General features: G+C 42.6%; 1 protein-coding gene across 1 annotated transcript in view; it reads left to right on the top strand.

The window, feature by feature from the left end:
- Window positions 1–12,497, top strand: part of LOC118626997 (serine/threonine-protein kinase TNNI3K) — a 269,557-nt gene extending 257,060 nt beyond the window's left edge. Inside the window, exons 24-25 of the mRNA XM_036257082.1 lie at window positions 8,070–8,149; window positions 12,421–12,497. Of these exons, the coding sequence (XP_036112975.1) occupies window positions 8,070–8,149; window positions 12,421–12,497 (157 nt within the window). The remainder of the gene's footprint in view (window positions 1–8,069; window positions 8,150–12,420) is intronic.
- Window positions 12,498–22,314: the final 9,817 nt, after the last annotated feature.

The raw sequence follows: 22,314 nt of genomic DNA, 5'->3' as shown, positions 1-22,314 counted from the left end.
GGGAACAGCCAGATGACTCTAGTAGCCTTTTCTATGACAAGGCATTTATTTTCCTTGTGTAAACACCTTTATTAGGGATCTCAAAGGGCTGTTTCTCCACCTTTCTTTGTACCCGTTGTGTAGATTAGTGTCAAAAGAACTGAAATTCTGGTTAGATGTTACGTGTATGTTTCCTTTTGAGAGCGAGAAATGACTGCTAACTCAGATATATTCCTCCTGAGGAAGGGGATGAAGGCGCGTGTGGCATTGATCCCCGTGCTAATATTCTTATGTAGGGAACATCATTATGACAGATGGCCAAAAACCCAGCAAACCACACAGCATATTTGTAGAGCTGTGAGGCCTTGGATGATGTTGCCTTTTGCAACGTCCAAATGGCTAAATCTTCCAGGTTACAGGTAGCCTGAGGGCATTTTTAGCTCCATAAAAACTAATTGGACCAACTTGAAGGGGAGAAAAATTTGCCTGAAGCCTTTAATCACAATAGTAACCTAATGGTTTTCTGTTCAACAAAGCCCAGAGCTGTATTTAGGGAGATGAATCCGTGCACGACCAGCTTAGAAAAGCTTACACAAGATCAGAGACATACACCCTAAACTTTCTAAATGAAAGCGTCTCACATTCTGGCATCTCTGCACAGGGACAGGCAAGCCATTGTAGGACAGAGGAAAGTGTAAATTTGTATAAGATCTAACAAAGCAAAACACGACAAAGCTGATCTGCTTTCTCTGTGATAATGAGGGATATTTCTCTATGAGGAATTTAGTGTTCATCTTTACATGCAAAGGGTCCAAAACTCTGTAATTCATCACTAATTCGGTGAGCTCCCCATATGGTAACAGACTAACAGTTTGACATGAGCCATGATGAAAATGTTGTGTGTTTTGGAAGAGCGAGCATGGACTGGAAATTTGAAGATCTTTTGTTCAGGTTCCGGTTTACCTCTTACTAACTCTGTCATGTACGTTATTCAAACTTTCTGAACCTAACTTTCTACCTGCATAGAATGGAGGTAAAACGAATGCCTTCCCAGACACCTCATTCTTAACTCATAAAGCAAAAATGCTTTAAGCTAATCAATAGAAAAGCATGTGCAAGCTATAAAGCCCTCTGCAAACGTAAGAAATTATTATTATTATCATTATCATTATTATTATATTATTATGGCAGGACTTAGTGTTCTAGGTCTTTATTTTTTTATATGGTTGTTTTAATCTCACTCTTGCTTTCAAGCCACGTAGACGATAGATATTCACTACAACTCACCAAATCGAAGTCGCCAGCCCTGCAAAAGCCACACTTGGACAGATGTGATAAAAATGGACTGCGTGCCCATCTGAAATCTTCTTTGGAATGCAGTTCAGTCAGAAGCCTATATGGCACAAGCAAATAGTCTGAGAATTCATGAAATCCCACAGCCAACATCCTGATTCATGGCTCCAATACCAAAAGCACTTGGCAGGCAGTGTCTGGAAGCTATAATACTGGCTGCTTTTGAGGCTGTAAATGGGTCCACGTGGACTCGCTGAGCACTGCCTGCTCCACCCTCTGGAGCGATGGCACCAGCATTCCTCCGAGTCCCTTCCCACAGGGTTTCCCTTCTCTCCTCTTGGGCCTTGGCTAACAATATACCTTTCTGGATTAGTAGGTAACAGTGTTTTAGGGTCTTTCCCCACCCCTCAGGCATTCCAACGTGAATGTTCTACATGTATCTTACATAAAAACCCTGCGAAGCAGGACTGGATTGTCCCGTACCAACCATACACAACCTAACCTGTCACTCAAACCCCTAGTGATGGGATTACGGGAAAGTGGTTTCTCCACACTTTCCTTTCCTTCCTCTTAGGTGGCGGTGTGGTTCTTCCTTTGAAATCGAGCACTAAAGGAAATGGTTCCTTCAGGCAAATAGCACCGTTCCGTTTCTGTTTCTTTTTTCTTTTAACCTTTTGGTCACTTCAGTTTAATCTATAGGAGGAAGTTAAGGACAGAATGATCATCTCTGATCACTCCACATTTCCTGTAAGTTGGGCTCAATTTCAAACGAAAGGTGTGTACACTGAAAGCTACAAACACCACCGTGAGCAGCCGTGGTAATGTGTAGCCAGGTATGCTGGGGCATGCGTGTGGACCTCGGGCACTCAGCCCTGGCCCGATGTCAGACACTTCAGATGGAGACGATAAAAATCTTCTGCTTAAGTGGGAACTGTGAAATCTCACTCTGCCTTTCAAAACATCAAAACCGTTTCACAAAGTCTATGTGGTTCACAAATACTTTCTAAAGAACCACAGAATGTAAGAAATAGAGGGACCTGTGATGTTATGTCATGAGACCTCCAGACGAACACCTGCATCCCTCTTACAGCACCCTGGACCATAAGGTGCTCCAACCACAGTTTGAACACTTCCGGGGATTAGACAGTAGTCCCCTTCTAGACCACATCAATCTATTTCTGGACAATTCCAACTTTGGGAAATGTGCTACTTTGTTTTAACTATTCCCAGTGTCTAAGACTTAACCCTGTGGGTAATGTCACCTACCTGGAATTTGTATTAGTTCTGGATGTCAACCAGTGACAATCCAATCTGACCATTTGTCATCGGGCACAGCTCTCCCCTTCTCGGTTACAAAGCAATCAGGAGAAACTCTGTCCAGTGTCTGTCGACTTCTAGACATATGTTCTAGGCTATGGATTTCCCCCTTTAAATCTATCCCCAGCACAAAGAAATGAAGCAGATGTAGAATGACTTTTTTTTAACTGAACTAACAATAGCTTCTAATAATCAGTACCTTTTTATGTGTACAGAAAAACTCTGCTTTAATATTTCTTTCTGGAGTTTTTCTAGGATGTGCATCAACCAACTAGTTTGGATTGTAGACTCTGCCTTAGTCCTGCTTTGAAGAACTGAAGCTGTATGTTGGGTACATTCTATCATCTAGCGTTTTCCCCATTCTTCATAGCTCTTCTGTAATCTACATACATACTGACTTACTTCTCATTGGATATTTTTGTTTAATATGCTTGTCACGAGCATCATTTTCTCTGCCTCCATTTCAGCCAAAATAGGCTCATACCTTTGTTTTGAACGCCTTTGTTGGCCTCGATCAGGGTGCGTGACTTCACCGACAGACCGTGTGACTGTTTGCAAACACGCTCGTTTGCACTGACAAGCCATGGCCTAGATGTCCTGCACACACAAGAGTATAAGCTCTGCGTGGATCTGGGTGTGAACTGTTCTAATCAGCAGCCATCTGCTAGGTCTGCTATCCCCATAGAGCATGGGTTGAGAAGCAAGAAATATGTTTTTCAATTTTGGTTCTGCTCTTCATTCTGGATAAATTTTTCATTCCCTAGTGCAACTTCATAGGAGACAATGGCTGATGCTTATGTTACTCTTTACATGTAGATCACAGAACTTATATAAACTGTTTAGCCTAAAATGACTGAAACTTTTGTAACACTAAAGATATATCAAGACGATGTGATAGTATGCAAGAACTAAACTGAATACTGTATTATTCTCTTTAAGAGAGAAAATTTCATTCCATTCTCATAAAAAGTATACATGAAATTACCCATATAATATGTAGTATTCTTATATATGCCTCTATATGACATATATTATCCTTTTAGCACAAAGAAGGCTACTTAGTTGAATAACAATATCGAAACACTGCAAGATCGAGTGCTTTTCTTACCTGCCATTAGTTCACACTGACTTTCACTGACTTCATGGTGCAGCTGCATCACTGGCAATGCCCATTTTCACTGAGCAACTTCAGCAAACACAGGTCCTGGCGTTTCTTTTTAAACTCTGGACTCCCGGGAAACGTCTGCTGAAGTCGGGATGCACATGGGTTGAGGACAACTACTTTCATTGATCAGGGTCTGGTTTCTTCGGCTTTGTTAGATGTGGGCATGCTCAGCTTCCATCTGTCTGTCATCCTGCAACAGTGTCCAGAGCCAGACTGTGGGGTATCTCTTGGGCAGGAAGGTTAAGTCCCCTGGCACAAATTGCATTCACCAACTGCATAAATAAGACAGCTCGGAGATGGGCTTTTATTCATAAGAAACCAGATAGCCTTTTTGATGATAAAATATTCATTCTCTATTATCTTGTTGTTGCCAAGACTACTGTGTATAGCACATTTCTTAAAAGGAACTAGGGTGCTAAAGAGGTTACAGGTATTAGTAGGGTATATTTTATTTTGAAATATATATATATATATATATATGTATGTATATATATATATATATATATATATATATATATATATATATATCTTGAATGACATTCTATTGCCCGGACCTGAGTGTGGTTTGCCATTTAGTGTTGATTGAGATCACAGCATGTCCACTTTAAGTCAATACTTTTTCTTTTTTCTTTTTACTCATTGCTTTCCTCTAACAAACAACATCTTTCCTTTATAGCTTAAGAAAGTGAGGCCAAACATGCAGTCATCTTTAAGGCAGCTAAGGGAATTGATTGTAAAAACTTTAGAGAAATCCAACTTCTCCAAGTGAACATTTGGTGATAATGTTATTTAACACACTTGTATTGTTTTAACTATTTGCAAAGTACCTGCTAAGCCCTGCGGGAGATGCAGATGTCTTAGGAGCTCTGTCCCTCCAGACTCTTCTGTTCAGTGGGTTCCCTAGATATGCATGCAGATTGCTCTGCACCAAGACAGGCTCTGACAGGCACTGTGACAGGACGAAGTACCAGAGGGTACAGAGTTCTGACTGGGCATTTCCCAGAGGACTTGGAGGAAATGCTGTCTTCCAGTTGGACCTTGATGAATAATCCAAGTAGGTAACATTCGCTGAGTCCTTACTAAATGCCAGCATTATTCAAAGGGCTGTAAACTTATTCATTCTTTTAATTCTCATGGCTAACCTTATTGTTGTAGTCCCATTTTATAGTTGCCTACACTGAGACATCGAGCCATTAAATAAATGTGTCACAGGTCATAGAGCTAGTATGTGATGGCGTTGGGATTCAGATCAAGCAGTCTGGCACCAGAATGCTCATTCTTACCCAGAACACCATACTGCTCTCTACTGGCGATAAAAAAAGATACCACCAGGCAGATTCAAGGAGTGGGAGCACCTCAGCTTACCCCACGGAGTAGGGGAAATTCAGGAATGTTTGGGAAGTCCAGTCTATGAGTGTGGTCTAAACTGGGGAAAGGGGGGTAGTGTAATACAAGATACACATGAAATACTAGTAGGATTGGATTGCAGGGGAATTTGAACATCCGCCTGAGCAACCGCAGAGAGGTCAAGGTAGTGCATGGTAAGATTTTGTCACAGGAAGACTTTGTGGAGAAGAGGATTGAGTGACTGAAGAGAAGGACATCATTTAGGGATCTACTAACTAAATCATTCAATAACTCTTTCTTTTTAGCTTCTCCTATGTGCCAGGCACTGTTAGAGTGTTGAGTATATAGCAGGAAATAAGGGAGATGGGATAAACAAGGCTTCCAACCTCATTTTGGGAAAGAATATGGACAGTATGTAAATAAATGGATAAATAAGCAAGATAATTTTATGTAATTCTGAAAGGAAGAGAAAAAGAAGGAAAGAGAGAGAAAGAAAGAAAGAAAGAAAGAAAGAAAGAAAGAAAGAAAGAAAGAAAGAAAGAAGAGGGAGGGAGGGAGGGAGGAAGGAAGGAAGGAAGGAAGGAAGGAAGGAAGGAAGGAAGGAAGGAAGGAAGGAAGGAAGGAAGGAAGGAAGGAAGGAAGGAAGGAAGGAAAGAGAGGTTGATGAGATGTGAGGGGAATGGCCGCCTTGGGTGTGGCCAGGGAAGACCTCTCTGAGGAGGTGACAGTCTAACGGAGACCTGAATGGCAGTGGACGCAGACACCGGTGAAGGCAGGACAAGGGTTCAGCCAAACAGGATTTGGGTTCATTTAGTATTCCCAGCAGGTTAACGATGCAAAAGCTCAGGTCTGGGAAGGAGCTTGGAGGGTTCATGGGATAGAAAGAAGGCCCAATTTTATTCTTTTTTTTTTTCCTCACCCAAGGACATTTTTCCATTTTTTGTTCAGATAGAGCGGGAGGGAGAGAGAGAGAGTAACATCGATGTAAAAGGGACACATTGAGTGGTTGCCACCCGCACGACCCAACCAGGGCCGGGGACAAACTGCAACCGAGGTACGTACCCTTAGCGGGAATCAAACCCTGGTCTCTCTGGACTGCAGGCCGATGCTCTAACTGCTGAGCCAAGCCGGCCAGGGTGCCCAATTTTATTCTAAATGAACTGGGAAGCCAACGGAAAGTTTCCCATAGGTGACTGGCTTGATCTGTGTAATATTTAGAAAGGTCGCTCTGGATAATACACAGAGAATGGATTCTAAGGGGCAGGAGTGAAAGCAGGAGCCAAATCGCAGAGGTCCAGACAAGAGAGAGATGATAGGCCTTGAGGGAGGAGAGAGATAGATGGATTAGGGTTACATTTTGGAGGCGGAGCTAAAAAGATTTGAATTAGGTGGGAAATGTGAGAAAAACAAAGGTGCCAAGGATGTTTCCAAGAATTTTGGCCCAAGTAACTGAACGATGTGGTACCAGTAATTGAAATGGAGAGAAGCGGCTTGGGGACAGGACAGTAAGAGTTCTGCTGTGGACACAGGGAGGGCAGTCCTGCGGGGAACCACGGCAGCCTCTTTGAGGATGCTCAAGCGTGGATGAGACCGGTGGGTACAAGACAAATTACAGATATCTAAGGAACTGACCAGTGCGATTAAATATTAGCGTGATGGTTTTGATAACTTTAGGTTTGAGTCTGAAGACGTGAAAAGGTAGCAGCAACACCATTAACCAAAATGGTAAAAGAGAAGGAGAAGTTTGGGGGAAAGAAGGATTAAGGGAGGCCAGGAATCAGAAAGAAATTCCCTTTTGAATCGTGGAGAAGTGCATTTGCTTTGGGATCTGAAGGACTCGGGTTTGAATCCCAGGTGAGCCCCTTCCCAAACCCGGGTAACAAGTTCCTCAATTGCTCCATCCTCGGTTTTCTGATCTATAAAATGAGAGAAGTGATTCGGTAATGATAAGGTAGTGCTAAAGATTAAGTAGGATGATATATGTAAATGATTAACACATAGGAATCATGCCATATAAACTATTGTCACTCTTTTCTAATTGACACCATAATAATAATATAATAATAATACCTTCTAGAATGTGCTTTATTTATATTGATTATTGCTAAGATAATAATGGTGTGGTTCTCAGTTCTTTTTAAATAAGTCTTGCAAGCATATTAACCCAGATTTTGGATTTAATACTCCTTTTTGTTACATTTAGTCATGAAAACAAATTAAATAGTATTTAGGTTCTTGTCCCAATTAAATAAACTGAGACTCAGAAAGAGTGAAATGCCCAAAGTTACATAGCTAAGAACTGTATCCTGCCTGGAGGAGCTAGGACTCACACCTAGATCTGACTTATTCCAAACAAAGTAGCCCCCAACCCCCTTATTCATAGGAGATACATTCCAAGATCCTCAATGGATGCATGAAACCACAGAAAGTATCAAACCTTATAGATACTGGTTTTTCCCCTATACATGTATACTTATGCTAAAATTTAAACTACTCTTGCACTTTGGGGCTATTATTAAGTAAACCAAGGGTTACTTGAAATAAGCAGAGATACCACAATAATAGATGTAATAACCAAGACAGCTACTAAGTGGCCAAGGACGGGCAGCATATACTGTGTGGATATGCTGGACAATGGATGGTTCATGTTTGGGCAGGCCAGAGTGTGATGGTGCAAGATTTCATCATGAATTGTTCGCTTCTGGAAATTTTTATTTAATATTTTCATACTGTGTTTGACCGTGGGGAACTGAAACCATGGAAAGCAAAACCATGGATATGGGGGTACTACTGTAATTCTGAATTCTTCCCCAATTTGTCACTTGTAAAATAAAAACATCTTTGTATCAATTTGCTAGTTCCCTGGGGAATCTATGCTGAGTGAATAAACCTATTTTATAAAAATGTTATTAGCAAACCACTACCAGGGTTTTCACAGCGTGAAACTGTGTCTTCTTGAATTTTCCAGTGCTGGACAGTGTTCTGCTCAAGGCCTGTCTTTAGAGGAGATGAAGAGAAGTCTCCAGTTCTCACCCATTGACAAATATGGTAAGTGTACACATTCCTCAGACTGACTCAGCAAGCTGCCCAGGAAGGTGATAGCTATGTGATAGCAACGTGGAAAAATACTGTATGCAATAACTAGAGATGAAGGGCGCTTGTAAAATAGTTTACAAGTGCAAACTTTGACCTTGAAGTTGTATCATTCTACATTTACCTTTGAGTTTATAATGTGTGAGAGTGGGTGTGTGCATGTGTGTAAGTATATGTCCAGGTACCTGGGAACACTGTGCACATGGAAAAATGTACAACTCTTCTTATGAAAATCACCTCTTGCACCTCGTGACATTTCAAACACCTTGCTGCCGCCTTACCCAGGCCACTGAGTCTCAGCCCCATCTCACAGGCGGAGGGAGGGAGGAGAATCACGGGAGATGGGTTTCCACAGTTACATCATATGCTGGGGGCATGCTGCTTTAGCCAGTACCCAGGGGCAAAAGGTACACTCGGCCATTTCCTCAGAGAGCTGGAGAGGAAGCGAGGGTATCGCTGATGGGATCTGTTTTGCACAGGACTGCTTTACAGGGATTAATGAAGCTCTTTGAAGCAGTGAACACAGTTCCACGCAGACTCCTGAAGCCAGAGGATGGACAATCGCCCTGATCGTCAGCTGCCATATGAATGCGCTTGGCCCGAGATGTCCTTTTCCAACCTCTAAGGCTGAGAGGCTCTATATTTGATTGGAATTTTAGCACAGTGGGCTCATTCTTTCCTGGGAACTTCCTCTGACAATATGGAGGACTGAAAAAAAAAAATGTATTTCGGTTAAAGAGATCAGACTTATTACAAGCACTGGGTTCGGGAAGAATCAGTTGGGCAACACGTTCTCTGTGCTCTGATTTCGATGGTGTTAGAGCCCGGAGACCCTCAGCTTTGGGGTCCTCTCCAGAGCACCTCGTGCCCAGAGTATCGTTATCTGAGGCATTAGGAAGTCTTAGGAAACAATTACTCTGGACAGATGCTAACGATTAGACAAACTGCTTGGGAACACATTCAAGGAAAATAACTTGGTGCTTCTGACTCCCATCACGTGTGTAGAATGTAGCCGAGGGCTTTGTATTTGCGGTTTGATCACAGGAGTGGCCAGTCCTGCAATGGGGCAATGTCTTCTCAGCGTTACATTTTTGACAGATATCATATCGTTTTCTCAAACCCTTACAGATGTGACTCACAACCACAAACTATAGGGCACCCCTTGAAATGTGTGTCTGGCCAGAAGTCTTTCCTTTCATGGTGGAATTTCAACATGAATCATTTCTTCAACTCAGCCATCAATTTCTTTTCTTTCTTTCTTTCTTTTTTTTTTTTTTATTAATATTCACCCAAGGATATTTTTTTCATTGATTTATTTATTTTTTTTAGAGAGAGTGGAAGAGAGGGAGGGAGAGGGGGAGAGAGAGAAACATCGATGTGAGAGAGACACATCGATTGGTTGCCTCCCACGTGATCCTGACTGGGGCTGGGGATTGAACCTGCAACCCAGGTATGTGCCTTTGACCAGGAATCAAACCCAAGACGTTCAGTGCATGGGCTGGTGCTCTAAACACTGAGCAAATCGACCAGGCCACGATCTGTTTCTTAAAGTAATAAGATTTTGAGTAGAATTTCTCAAGATGGAGAAATAGGACAAAATGATTCAATAGTACAAACGTTGTTTTCTATGCATATCTGAACCAAGGGTAAGAGAAATAAGCAGGGTGTTTGGATGGAGCGAGAGCCCCAGTACACAGAGAAGATACATTTATTATCTTTCACTAGGAACACCACATTGTACAAGAAAGAACCCTCTAATTGCCCTCCATTTCCTAAACCAACTTAAGTATAACAGCAACTTTATGACCTGTTTCTTCTCCCCAGCCACCCACCCCCAAAGAGCAGGACCAGAGACTGGAGATAAAATTAAATTCATAACTATTTTCTCTGCACTCAAGACTTTCAGCCTAAAGTAACAAAATGGGCAGACATGATTCAGTCCTTTTCGAAAGACTGTGTCCGATCTCTTAGCACCTTAGATTGAGACACTGCCCGGGAGCAACAGGTTTGCCCTTCAACTCTGGCTGAGAGGGCTTCAGTAATAAATGCCGGCATCTACACCCTACTGACTGCTACACCTCCCTGAAGGAGAGCCTGCCCACGCGGGAGGCACGTGCGCTCACAGTCAGATTTCCACTGGAGTGAGGTGGGCAGAGAAGTGTGGGGCATCGTGAGCCCGTAGAATCGCAGGTGGTACATTCGAAGGTTGATTGTAGTAATATAAGGATTATGACCTTATTAAAGCATCTATCTTATCTATGCCTGAGTGAAGTCACAGTTTCAGTCTGGACAAGAGGAAATATCTTTGCTCCAGGGTGTAGATTTTGTTAGAGTCCACCCAGAATTAGGAGTCAGGAAGGTGTACCCTGCTTCTGCTCATCGCAGCTTCCCCTTCCCCAGATCTGACCAGGGCCAGCCCCACTGGAGAGGATTTGCAGCAACAGCTGTGACATCTCCTCGCAGGACAGTATATGTGCTGCCTAACAGAGTCCCATGGGCACCTTTCTTATGAAAATAAACACGCCTCTCAGGCTGCATGATGCTAGATGTCTTGATGAAAATGTAGATGGCTGCCCTGGCTGGTTGGGCTCAGCGGTAGAGCGTCAGCCTGGGGACCAATGAGTCCCAGGCTTGATTCCAGTCAAGGGCAGGTTACTCGGTTGTGGTTCATCCCTGGCCCTGGTTGGGGTTGCGCGAGAGGCAACCAGTTGATGGGTTCCTCTCACGTTGATGTTTCTCTCTCTCCCCCTTTCTCTCCCTCTCTCTCTACCTGAAGATAAACGAGTAAATATCCTTGGGTGAGGATAAAAAAAAAGAAAGAAAATGTAGATGGCTGAGTTGCTGAAAACTCAGCTGTCCGATGGGGGGAGAGGGGGCGGGGGGCAAAAGCAGCAATAGGTGTTGAAAATGTGCCCATTTTCCCAGAAGCGATGAATAGACTTCCTGCCTGGAAAGCGGAGGCCTCTGCTTCCCTGCACATACCAAGGTCTCCAGCACCGCGGCCGGATCCTGAGTCACTAGCTCCATTTTCTGGACGCACCCAGGACTACTGCTTCCACGAGCATCAAGTGTCACTGGTTTTAGACCTAAGCACTAATGTGCACTTTCAAATTGGGCTCTTAGGTAGGAAGACAAACAACCAGAGCCTACCTGCTCTAGAGAACGGCTCTTTCTCTTCCTCCCTCCTGCTAGCTCCACCTTCCTTTTTTAGCCTTCATTGGTTTTTGGTTTTTGGTTTTTATCCTCACCCAAGGGCATTTTTGCATTTATCTTCAGATAGAGCAGGAGGGAGAGAGAGAAACCTCAGTGTGTGAGAGACACATCAACTGGCTGTCACTCACATGACCCCAACCAGGGCCGGGGACAAACTGCAACCGAGGTACATGCCCTTAGCGGGAACCAAACCCAGGACTCTCTGGTCCGCAGGCCGACGATCTAACTGCTGAGCAAAACTGGCCAGGGCTGGCCATCAATGGTTTTTTTTTTTAGCATTTACTCTGCGTCAGACCTTGAGCTAATTGACTTATATGCCTTACCAACCTGATGAGTAAGAACTACTCTTTCTCCCATTTACAGAAGAAGACATGAAGACTTAGAAAGGTTAGTTGACAAAAGTCCTAGAACCAGTAAATAGTGAAGCCAGTGTTTTTTTATTGTTGTGTTTGTTTGTTTGTTTTCATTGCTTTTAGAGAGAGAAGAAGGGAGAGGGAGAGATAGAAACGTCAATGAGAGAGAACATCAATTGACTGCCTCCTGCATGCCCCCCACTGGGGATTAGGCCCACAACCTGGGCATGTGCCCCGACCGGGAAGCGAACCGGCAACCTCTTGGTGCATGGAACGATGCTCAACCACTGAACCACACCAGCTGGACTGAAGCCAGAGTTTAAACTCAGATTTGCCTGACATGGAAGCCCAGGGCATAGCTGCCATGACAGTTCTTTTTGAACTGTATTCTTTACTCCAAACTCAGTGTGCCACCTGGCCAGCGTGCATCCAAAGCAGACAGCCATCATTTATGTTCCTCTGGTCTCAGCTCTGTTTTGATTTAAAAATTTGCTTTTGTTTTACAACTGCTTGCCAGCAACTCTTGTCCAGACTCTGTTTCCATGAACCAGGAGAAGCTGCTTGGCAGTTGTGCGTTGCCCTGGGTGAAGCTGGTGAAGCAAAATGGGGAGGTGGACTGAAAGGCCCCCAAGTAACAGCTGAACTTCTTGTCTCACGCAGGCTACGTGTCTGATCCCATGAGCCCGATGCATTTTTATTCTTGCCGAAACAGTGGCAGCTTCGAGGACAGCAGCTGACAACATTCTGCATACAGCTGAGGAGAGTTTCCCCCGAAACAGACACGATTCCAACCACCGCAGACTTGCTTCCAAATGTAATATCTTACCCTCCAAGGTCTCCTTCAATGTGTCTGTTTATACCAGTCCTATTTAATTTCCTACCACAATTTGGGTTTTGGATTCGTAGCTAAGGAATGAAATGCAAAAGAACCAAGACAGAATGTATTTAAAGAGCTGGTTTTAATTTTGTAAATGAAAAAACAAGTTTATGTCGTTACGTGGAGATGGGGCCTAAGTTCGGGGTGGGCACTTAACAGTTATTATGTTTCCCTGAACTGAATCATGTAGACCTGTGTTTCAGAGCCATGGGTTTGATTTCTTAGAATCTTGCGGATTTCCTTATCTCATTATGTTACTTCTAGTGCCGAGCTTTGTGATTAAAGATTCTTTGGTGGCATACAAAACTGATTCAGAAGGGTGTTTCATTGCAACAAGAATTCTACTGAGTATTCTTTTAGACATACTGGGGGGGGGGGGGACATGACTGGGATCGAGAAGCTTGCATAAATATAGCAATTATTTATTTAGCCTCCTTTCTTCAACTTTCCAAGTGCTCTGTGTTCTGCTTGGTCAACTTGTTGCTGTCAGGAGCAAGGTGTCATAAGTGCTATTGGTACAGCCTTGAAGCTGGCCCCCAAATGCAAACCTGCCATTCCTACCAGAGTCCGGCACAGCGCACTGGGAGGGAATCGGAGGTACCCGCCGCCTTCAGAAAATGAGAACTCTGCCCTCCATGCTCAGTTCAACCAGGACGACAGGACTGCTTCCACCAAACAAAACAGTTTGCCACTGAAATACAGACTTGGAAGAAACAGGCAGGAAACCTTAAAATTCAGTGTGTCAATGACTGCTTCCGTCTCGGTAAGAGAAATAAAATTAGCGGAGGAAGATTGGGCACCCTCTAAACCAAGGTTTCTAGCTGTCAGCACATTGTGGAGGGATAATTCTTTGTGGGGCTCATCTGTGCACCATGGGGTATTTAACAGCCTCTGCCCCACCCAGTTGCGAGTACAGCTCCCCTCGGTTGCAACAATCAAAAATGTCTCCAAATGTTTCTAAATGTGCCCTGGGGGACAAAATTGCCCAGCGTTGAGATCCATTGCTCTACATCCGAGAGGACAACCAGGGGCCCGGAAAGCAATGGAAGGAACATAGAGCCTGACTGACTGCCTGCATTTAGACAAATCTACTTTTTCCTCCTCCTGAATAATGCGGACTCATTTATAAATGGAACTGAACAGAAGTGCCGATTGCTCCTTTGTGGTCGGTGGCAAGTTCCTCCATCTCCCCCTGACCACCACCCCCACCGCTGAGCAGAAAATATGCTTCTTGAAGGCATTTCTATCAAAACAGCAATCCAGCCTCTAACATCCCTCTGAGCCTTTTCTTATGACTTCTAGATGAGCCTTTGGAGGTCTCCACAGTTTCGGGATAGCCCAACGTGAGTCCGGGTGGAAGTTAAAACCATGGTACTTCCAGTTAGAGGTATCCTTTTTTAGCCCCAGCCTTTTTATTTCCCCACCCAGTTCTTCTGGGGTCACAGGCACTCAGTCCCACCCAGCGAGTTGCCAAGGGGCCTTATAACGAGCAGGGATGAGGATCTTGAAGTGGCCAGGATGGTATAAGCCTCTGGCAAGGACAGAAAAGACAGAAACAGGCTGGGTTCAAGAGCACCTGTCTCCACAGCGCCCCCTCTGTTCCTCTTAGGGAAGTAGCCCGCGCCTGGCCTGGGATACTTTGGGGCTTAATAGTCTTAAGAGCTGAGTTGAAAGGAATACCTTAGAATGTTTAAAAAAATTAAAAATATATACATACATTCATATAGTTTTAACGGAAAAATTCGCAGCCAATGGAATATGGAATGTGTGTGTGATGAGAACGGTGCTGGGGTGCCCTCCCAGGGTCCACTGAATGGAGGTCATATCCAGAGGAAGGGCTGTAGGCTTCTGAAATACTCTTCTCAGAGAGGGGAATTTTCTAGAGGAAATTTGTTAGGCTCTTTTTCTTTGTTTTCTGTGATCAGCCACCTCCTCTCTCCACACTATACTTCCTTATTTTACTGCTTCCCTCTGGCTCTTGTCTTGTCAGGTATCTGCAAATAATGAGACTAATGTGTCCTGATTACTGAGAGAGGGAACCTTTTCACAGATGCCAACTGGTAGCTCATAAGCCCTTTTTATTACTGCACTTTTAATGGGGCCCAGGGATCATCTTAGAGTTTGTCCCAAGACCATGGGTGTGTGTGTGTGTGTGTGTGTGTGTGTGGTTTGTTTTTTTCTTTTTTTCTTTTTTTTTTTTCCCATCCTTCCTGAAAAGTGTCTCACTAATTGCTTTCTTTTTCTGCTGGTAAAATGAACTTCTGTGATCATGTTTTTGCATGCTTAGCACATTAAATTTTTTTCCTTGTGCATGCAGCACTGAGCTCACTTAGATGTTCAATTAGCTATAATTGTAAGCCAAATTAGAGCAGCACCAGGAGAGAGTTATTCCAACAGAGTGATTATTTGGGTTAAATTATTTCCAAAGCTGACATTTCCCTGGGAAAGAGGAAAAAAATGAATGCTAGTGGTAGGAGAAAAAGCTAGTGTTAGATAAGCCATCTGAAATGAAGGAGTAGATTGATTTCTCTCTCTCTTGCTGTCTTTCTTTCATTTTCTTTCTTCTTCCTCCCCTCCCTCCTTTCCTCCCTTCCTCATTTCCTTCCTTCCTTCCTTCCTTCCTTCCTTCCATCCTTCCTTCCTTCCTTCCTTCTTTCTTTCCTCCCTCCCTCCCTCCCTCCCTTCCTTCTTTTCTTCATTCTCTCTCTTGAATGATAAGCATTGGCTTTGGAGTCACCCACACCTTCTACAATAGTTGTGTGACCTTGGGCACATCACTTAACCTATATAAGTCCAGTGTTTTATCTGTGACATTGTGATAATGAAATTTAGCTTATGGAGTTGCTGTAAGGATTTCAAATAAAATAAAGTGCTTTGTACAATTTCTGGCACATCACAGCAGATATTGTTGCAAATGCCATTGTTGTTCACCGTTACTGTTACATCACTGTGCAGCCCAAGAGCTGGACACTTTATTTCTCATGGGGAAGTAACCAACAGCATGCTTCAAAACATCACCTTTGCAAATAACTGTGCTGCGGAGCTTACACTTCTGAGGCACTTTGAGCCAAGATCCAGCAGCCTTAGGTAGCAATGTCTTATTTACACCTGATATAAAATCAGAAGAGAATTTAAATCAAACACAAGAACCAGAAAGATTTCCCCAAACAAGGACGATGCTAAGTAAAAATAGAAAACACATTTATTGAGCACCTACTGGGTGGTAGGAATGGTTCTAGATTATTTTAAGTGAATTATTTCACTTAGTTCTCTGAATATCTCTGGAAAGGGAGAATTCTATTTTTTTTTTTTTTTTTCACGTGAGGAAAGTAATGAATCCGAGCTAGTGTACCATGGATCCAGGTTTCAAAACGAGTTTGTCTCCCTTGGTGTCCACGGTCTTTTCACCACAGAGGACTACCTCCATTGTGATAGCGGAAAGGGAATAAAAATAGCCACTGTTCCCAATCCAGAACTGTGGTAAAACCCAAACAAACCAGCAGTCCTGCAGTTCTGAGGAAGATGTGGGAGTTACTCCAGGAGAAGTGTCAGGGACCAGAAAAACAAACCTTTTCTGATTGCCACGGCTCCTCACTGCCAAGCAAAACCAAGAAAGTAAATCATCATTACTTCCTCTGTTTTAATTATGGAAAAGAAGGGGCTGGAATAATCTCCAGGCTCAGAAAACACACATTGTTATTTTCCAGGCAGAAAGAACCAGAAATGATTGACAGAAGCAAGACTCTCACCATGATAAGCAGAAACAAAATAAGTTACGAGGGCAAAGCACAGCAATTAGGGAAGCCAAGGAGTTCCACGTTTCTCTCCTCATTAGCACACTGGGTAGGGAAAACAGGAGAGAGGGTGTAGCCATTACCAGTAGGATCTGAATGCCTTATTCCTGCCTAGTTTGTGTTGCTTGGAGTTACTCAAGCATAGACAGAAGAGCTCCCCCTGATCAATTCCCTTCCATGTTTCAAGAGTCACAAGGGCAAAGATGAGCCCTTTGACATCAGCAATCCCTCCACTGGGTATCAGCTGAAGGCCCAGCTGCTGCAATAACCGGCTGCAGCCCAAGACTGTCAGCTCAATTAGCACCGAATGCAACACACGATGGAGAAGCCAAGTTCCTCTCCCTTTTTGGACATCCTACCTTTTATGGGGCTAACTAGAAATAAGAAGAGCAGGGGGTGCCCATTCTTCCTCAGGCCAGAGACCCCAGGCAGCACAGAGGCAGGGCGCTAATTAAATTAGGCTTCTGGAATTAAAAATCGGCCACAGGTCCAAGACCCCACTGATGAGGACATGTCTCCAAAGCACTCTGTATGCTTAATTAGTGAGATAAAAAGAATATCATCTCAAGTATCTGTCTTTTAAGCAATGGGCTCATATGCAGAAGAAAGGTATCTTCAACCATCAGAAGGCTTTGAAGTTCACTAATTTTACTAACCTCCATCTTTTCTTTTATCTCAACTAGTCAGGAAAGGGTAAGTTTCCAGCAAGACCATGAAATGCAATAAAAGTAATTTAAATGTTGGTCTGCCCTTTAGTTTTGTACTCATAATAATCTATGATCTGCGTAACACCCCTTCAAAAATTAATCCACAGTGAAGAATATCAAGTTCTTCTTTCCAGGGTTCTTTTTTCTTTTTCTTTCCCCAAACTCAAATTAGTCTAATGAAAAAAGAATCCATGTCAAGACTGAGGATAATCTGAGGTGAGCAGAATAAAAATGAAGGGAACACTGGATGCCATTTTTTTTTTTTTTTATCCTGTTCTAGGTATGACACTGTAGGAAGCGGAATAGCGCAGAGCAGTTCTTAAACTCTAGTGTGTGTCAGCATCATTGAAGGGTTTACTAAAATGCAGATTGCTGGCCCCAGCCTCATGGTTTTAGAATCAGAAGCTTTCCAAGTAAGACCCAAGGATTTGCATCTCCATCGTGTGCCCAGGAGATGCTGATGTTGCTGGTTCTGGGACCACACCGAGCACTGGGATAGTGATTAAGAGGGTGAACTTTAGAATCAAATTTGGGGAGGGTCTGATTCTCTCTCACTGTGTGACCTTCCATCAGCATGTTACTTCATGTCTCTGACCCTCAGATCCCCATCTGTCAAGTGGAAGCAATGGTTCTGACCTCACAGAGAGGACTGAATAAAATAATGCTTGGCAGTCACGCATCCCAGAGCCAGGCACGTGATAAAGTTTCCGTAAGAACTGGCCATGCTCGACATACCATGACTGAGAGAGGAATCAACCAAGAACCAAGGGCTCATCATTTATTTCTCAGGTGCTAATGAAAGGATTGTGGCTTGAGCCAATTCACATGTTTATAAGACAAAGAAGCCCTACATGCGGATCCTGTAGCTGAGGCTACATAATAAACGTATACATAGAAGAAGAACCCCAAGCACAGAGCCAGCTGAGAGGCAGCACGGAGCAACTGTCCTGGCTGGGTGGGGACAGACGTGGGCTAAACTGGACTAAGCTTGGGGATGGCACAGAATTCATGGACACTGTCCTTTGTCCTCAGCTTGATGAAGACAAGGTGAACTTTCTCCATGGCAAGATGGACGGACAGGAGACACCAGAGCGGAACCTGGGACAGTTGTTCTTGTTTGCTCCAACTTCAGTAAACCCCCACAGGGCCCGTGGAATGCTTTTTCTTGTGACCTCGCGAAAGGACTTCATCGTCACTAACAACAGTTCCTCTTTAGTAAGGATTGGTTCGAGGACTGGAGGAAGAAGTGATTGCATGCTTAAATGAGAGTAAGCATGATTGAATAAATGAATGAAGGGGTACACCAGGCTGCTAGGCTGAACCTTGTTTCTTTCAGCTCCCTTGGAGTCTCTTGAGTTTTTGTCGTGAAAAGATAAACTGAGGCACATTAAAAATGTTGAGATTTTATTTCCTTTGAGCAAAAATCTGTTTAATTCAGGCAGCCCCAAACAAGCGTGCTACTGACAGGAACTAGGGATAAGATTTTTATAGAAAAAACACAAAAGGAAAGCGGACACATCATTTGATTGGCTATGGCTTAAGGGGTTATCTTATTTGGGAAAGACTAGTTGGCTGTTTGTAATTGGTTAAATTTAGGCTTTGATTTCTTAACCAGGAGGCATTGAAAGGCTTAGGTTTGTGTTTGCTTATCTAAGCTGCTGGGGTATTAGAACCGCCTGGGTCTAATGGCCTCCTTGTCATTAATTTAACACTGCTCTCACTGTTCAGTCTGCTCTGTGTGGGATGTGGGACTCAGTACCACTGTGCTTGATCATGTTCTTCCTAAGTCCCCCTGTTCCAAGCAAAATAGCACTGTTACTAGGGATTTGCTGCCTTTGTCCAAATTTCCATAAGCTGATTTTTTTTCTCTCCCTTTTTGATTCTTGTTATCCTACTAATCTGCTTACTCATTTTCCTACTTTATTATTATGTTCCAATTTAGCCTTCTCATACTTACTGGCATTCCTTTTCCTTCCTATTTGCAGGGTCAGTGTCTCTCTGCAAGTTGGAAATGACTGTTCATAGGCCCTTCGGGAAGTTCTGTCATTTGCATAAAAATGGCTGGCTTCCTGGCAAGGCCAAGAGGGCACTAACCCCCAAAACAAACTCTGTCTCTAGGGGATTTCTTGTTCTTTCAGTTTAAGCATCCCTCACACCCCTGGAGGTCTAATGAACAAAATGATCTTTGATTGCTTTTGCTTTTAGCTCCTCAATGCTCATTAAATACGAGCTTCACATGTGTTTTTAGTACCAGTCCCAAAAGAATAAGGAAGCAATTGTGCAAGTTTTGCTATGGTAGAGCCCCACCTACCACATGATATCCCCTCCTTAGTTACAGTTTGCCTGCCCATCCTTACCCCATAGTTCTTCACAAGGAGAACAAGGAAACGGAATGAAAACAGTCAACAAAGAACTGCTAGGTTGGAAAGGCACCAAGTAAAGGTAAAGAAAGATGAGGATGAAAATGGAGTAATAGCATAGGGTTGGAATCATTATTTTACTGCTCTGGAGAACCCAAAATGTCTAGAAGAGTTTTTGGCATCCACATATTCACCACAGACATTCCAACTCCTGGTATAGTCAATGCATTTTGAAGGCAAATTCAACTGTTCAAATCTATGCAAAGCAAGCACATTTTTAAAAATTCTAGTAATTAAAATAATTGGCTAGCTAAGAAAAGACCGTCTCAGTTAATTGGTCTCCACTGAAGAAACATTAGGCTTTAGGGGAAAATGCATGTTTAATATAAGTAATAAGTTATTAATGCAAATGGAAATTCTGCAAAATGTAAAATGGTGGAAACTGTTCAAGTTGCTTGCTGAAGCTTAATTAGTTTGTTCCTTTCCTCCACCCTATCCATTAAGCTATTAATTGATTTAAAATATTAATGCAGTTCAAGGATCACAAAGAGACACCTACTTACTTGCTTTTTTTTCTGTCAAATATCTTTACTGTGTCAAAAATGATCATTCATAATACAAGCTTATATTGCAAGTCATCAAAGCCATACTCCAACAGGAATGTTTTACAAATGTTTATAAATACTCTTAGTGTTCTCTTAGCCTGGTTAAACAACAACAACAAAAAAAAAACAGATCTACCTTTAGCCCCTTATAATTTCAAATGATCTGCCTGAAAAGTCATGTTTCCTCTTATTTTTATAGACTACACCAAGTTCATTTTTCCTGTGGTGTTAATTTGTGGTGTTTATTTGTAAACGTGGTGGTAATAACTAACAACTTAACACCATGAACTTAAAGGGAAGTATTATTGTGTCTCCAAGGAGAAGATGACTGGTTTTCTGCACCTTCAGACAGATGCCTGTCACCTGCTGAGCCACTGGGGGATCTCATTACAGAGTACACAGCAGGCAAATGCGTGTTTGCTATCCCAGCCCTTTGGATAGCTAGGATCAACTACGACTGTGCCTTTTTCTCCACTCTGTTGAAGGGCCGCTCAGAGGCAGGTACAGCATCCTCCTTCACATCCCTTGCCTCTAAACCTTACCCTAGTTTCCACACTGCTATGTTTTTTTTAAACTTTTTATTTTAGGTAATGATTAATTCATAGAAATTTGTAAGATCGTGTACAGAGAGGTCCTGCACATTCTTCATTCGTTTTTTCCCAAGGGAACATCTTGCATAACTAACCACAGAGCAATGTGGAAACCCAGAAATTGACATTGGTCCACCCCCCCCCTTTTAAATCTTTATTGTTGAGAGTATTACAGATGTCCCCCATTTTTCCCCCATTGTCCCCTTCTACCCAGTTCCGCCCCACCCCAGGCCTTGGCCACACTATTGTCTGTGTCCGTGGGCTAGGCATATATGCATGTAAATTCTCTGGTTGATCTCTGCTCACCCCGCTTCCCTATGAGGCCCCTCAGTCTGGGCCATGCTTCCATGCCTCTGGACATATTTTGTTCGTTCCACATATAAGTGAGATCATGTGATACTTGTCTTTCTCTGACTGGCATTTCCCTTTTTAAAAGAACCTGTTACTACTCACTCCTACATTAAGAGAGGCCCTTATTTTACCAGCTGCACTGGACAAATTACAAGAGAGTGAAAGTAGTGAAAAATTCAGTACTCAGAAAATAGAATACTTAAATTCTTTGCTCCTCTACTCTAAAATTTTGTACAACCTAGTTATTTCCTTGACCCACATGTGAACTCTTCCTTGAAGAAGAAATAGGGAAGAAATGCCACTAACAAGAACATTACAGTGTTAAGTGCCAATAACAAGTACATTGCAATTTTAAAATCTCTTCACAACCATTTTAAGACAATTGTGTTAAACACCATCATTTAGGAAGTTTTACTCGTGGAAGATTTTAGTTTCATTGCTAGTGTCTTCATAGCCAAGACAAACCTTATTCTGGAAACTTGAACTTATGAATATTTGAAAAACATATTCTCTTACTTCACTCTTAAATGATGTAATTATTTCGAAGATTATGTCAAAAATCTGCCTTTTTTCACAGAGGGATTAAATACTTTGACAGCCATACCACTGCAAGACGAGTAGGCCCTGCAGAAAACTTACATTTTTATTTTATTGCTGAACTTTCAGGGAATAAAGAAAGTTTATTTCTGTTTCTTTATTTGTGTTTTGAGTGAGCTAAAACCATCAATGATCTAGGTATGCACAAGGAAAAAGCAAGGTTGCCCCGAGGGCAACAGGATATTAGTACTAAAACTGGAGATTAAGCCTTGAGCCAATAATGAGGGAAAGATTTGTTAAAGATTGGCACATTGAACTGGACCCTGAAAATTTTATTCAGAAAGTGAGATTAACCCAGTACTGACAAACAAATCAGAAACACACCACCATGGATGAAAGTCAGCAGAAACAACAAACTATAGATTCAGGCCACCAAGGATACCAGATATGAGAAAATTGGTTTCAGAATAGAAAATAAATACATGTAAAATACATAAAGAAATGTATGGAATGATATGAAGTAATACAAAATGAGCAAGCAGCAGCATGAGGCCATCAACAATGAATAGGTAGACTTGGATTAAAGACTAAATATGACTTACAAGAAATGAAAAATAAAATTGTTGAAAACCCAAGCTCAGTGGATGCATTAAACAGAATATTAGACACAAGTACATTTTTAAAAAGAGAACTGGCAGATGGGTCTGAGAAATTACACAGAATGCAACATCTA

This window comes from Molossus molossus, unplaced genomic scaffold (genome assembly GCF_014108415.1).
Source record: "Molossus molossus isolate mMolMol1 unplaced genomic scaffold, mMolMol1.p scaffold_m16_p_12, whole genome shotgun sequence".
NCBI classification, from domain to species: domain Eukaryota; kingdom Metazoa; phylum Chordata; class Mammalia; order Chiroptera; family Molossidae; genus Molossus; species Molossus molossus.
The sequence above is the reverse complement of the archived record's forward strand: the minus strand, read 5'-3'. Positions and strand labels throughout refer to the sequence as shown.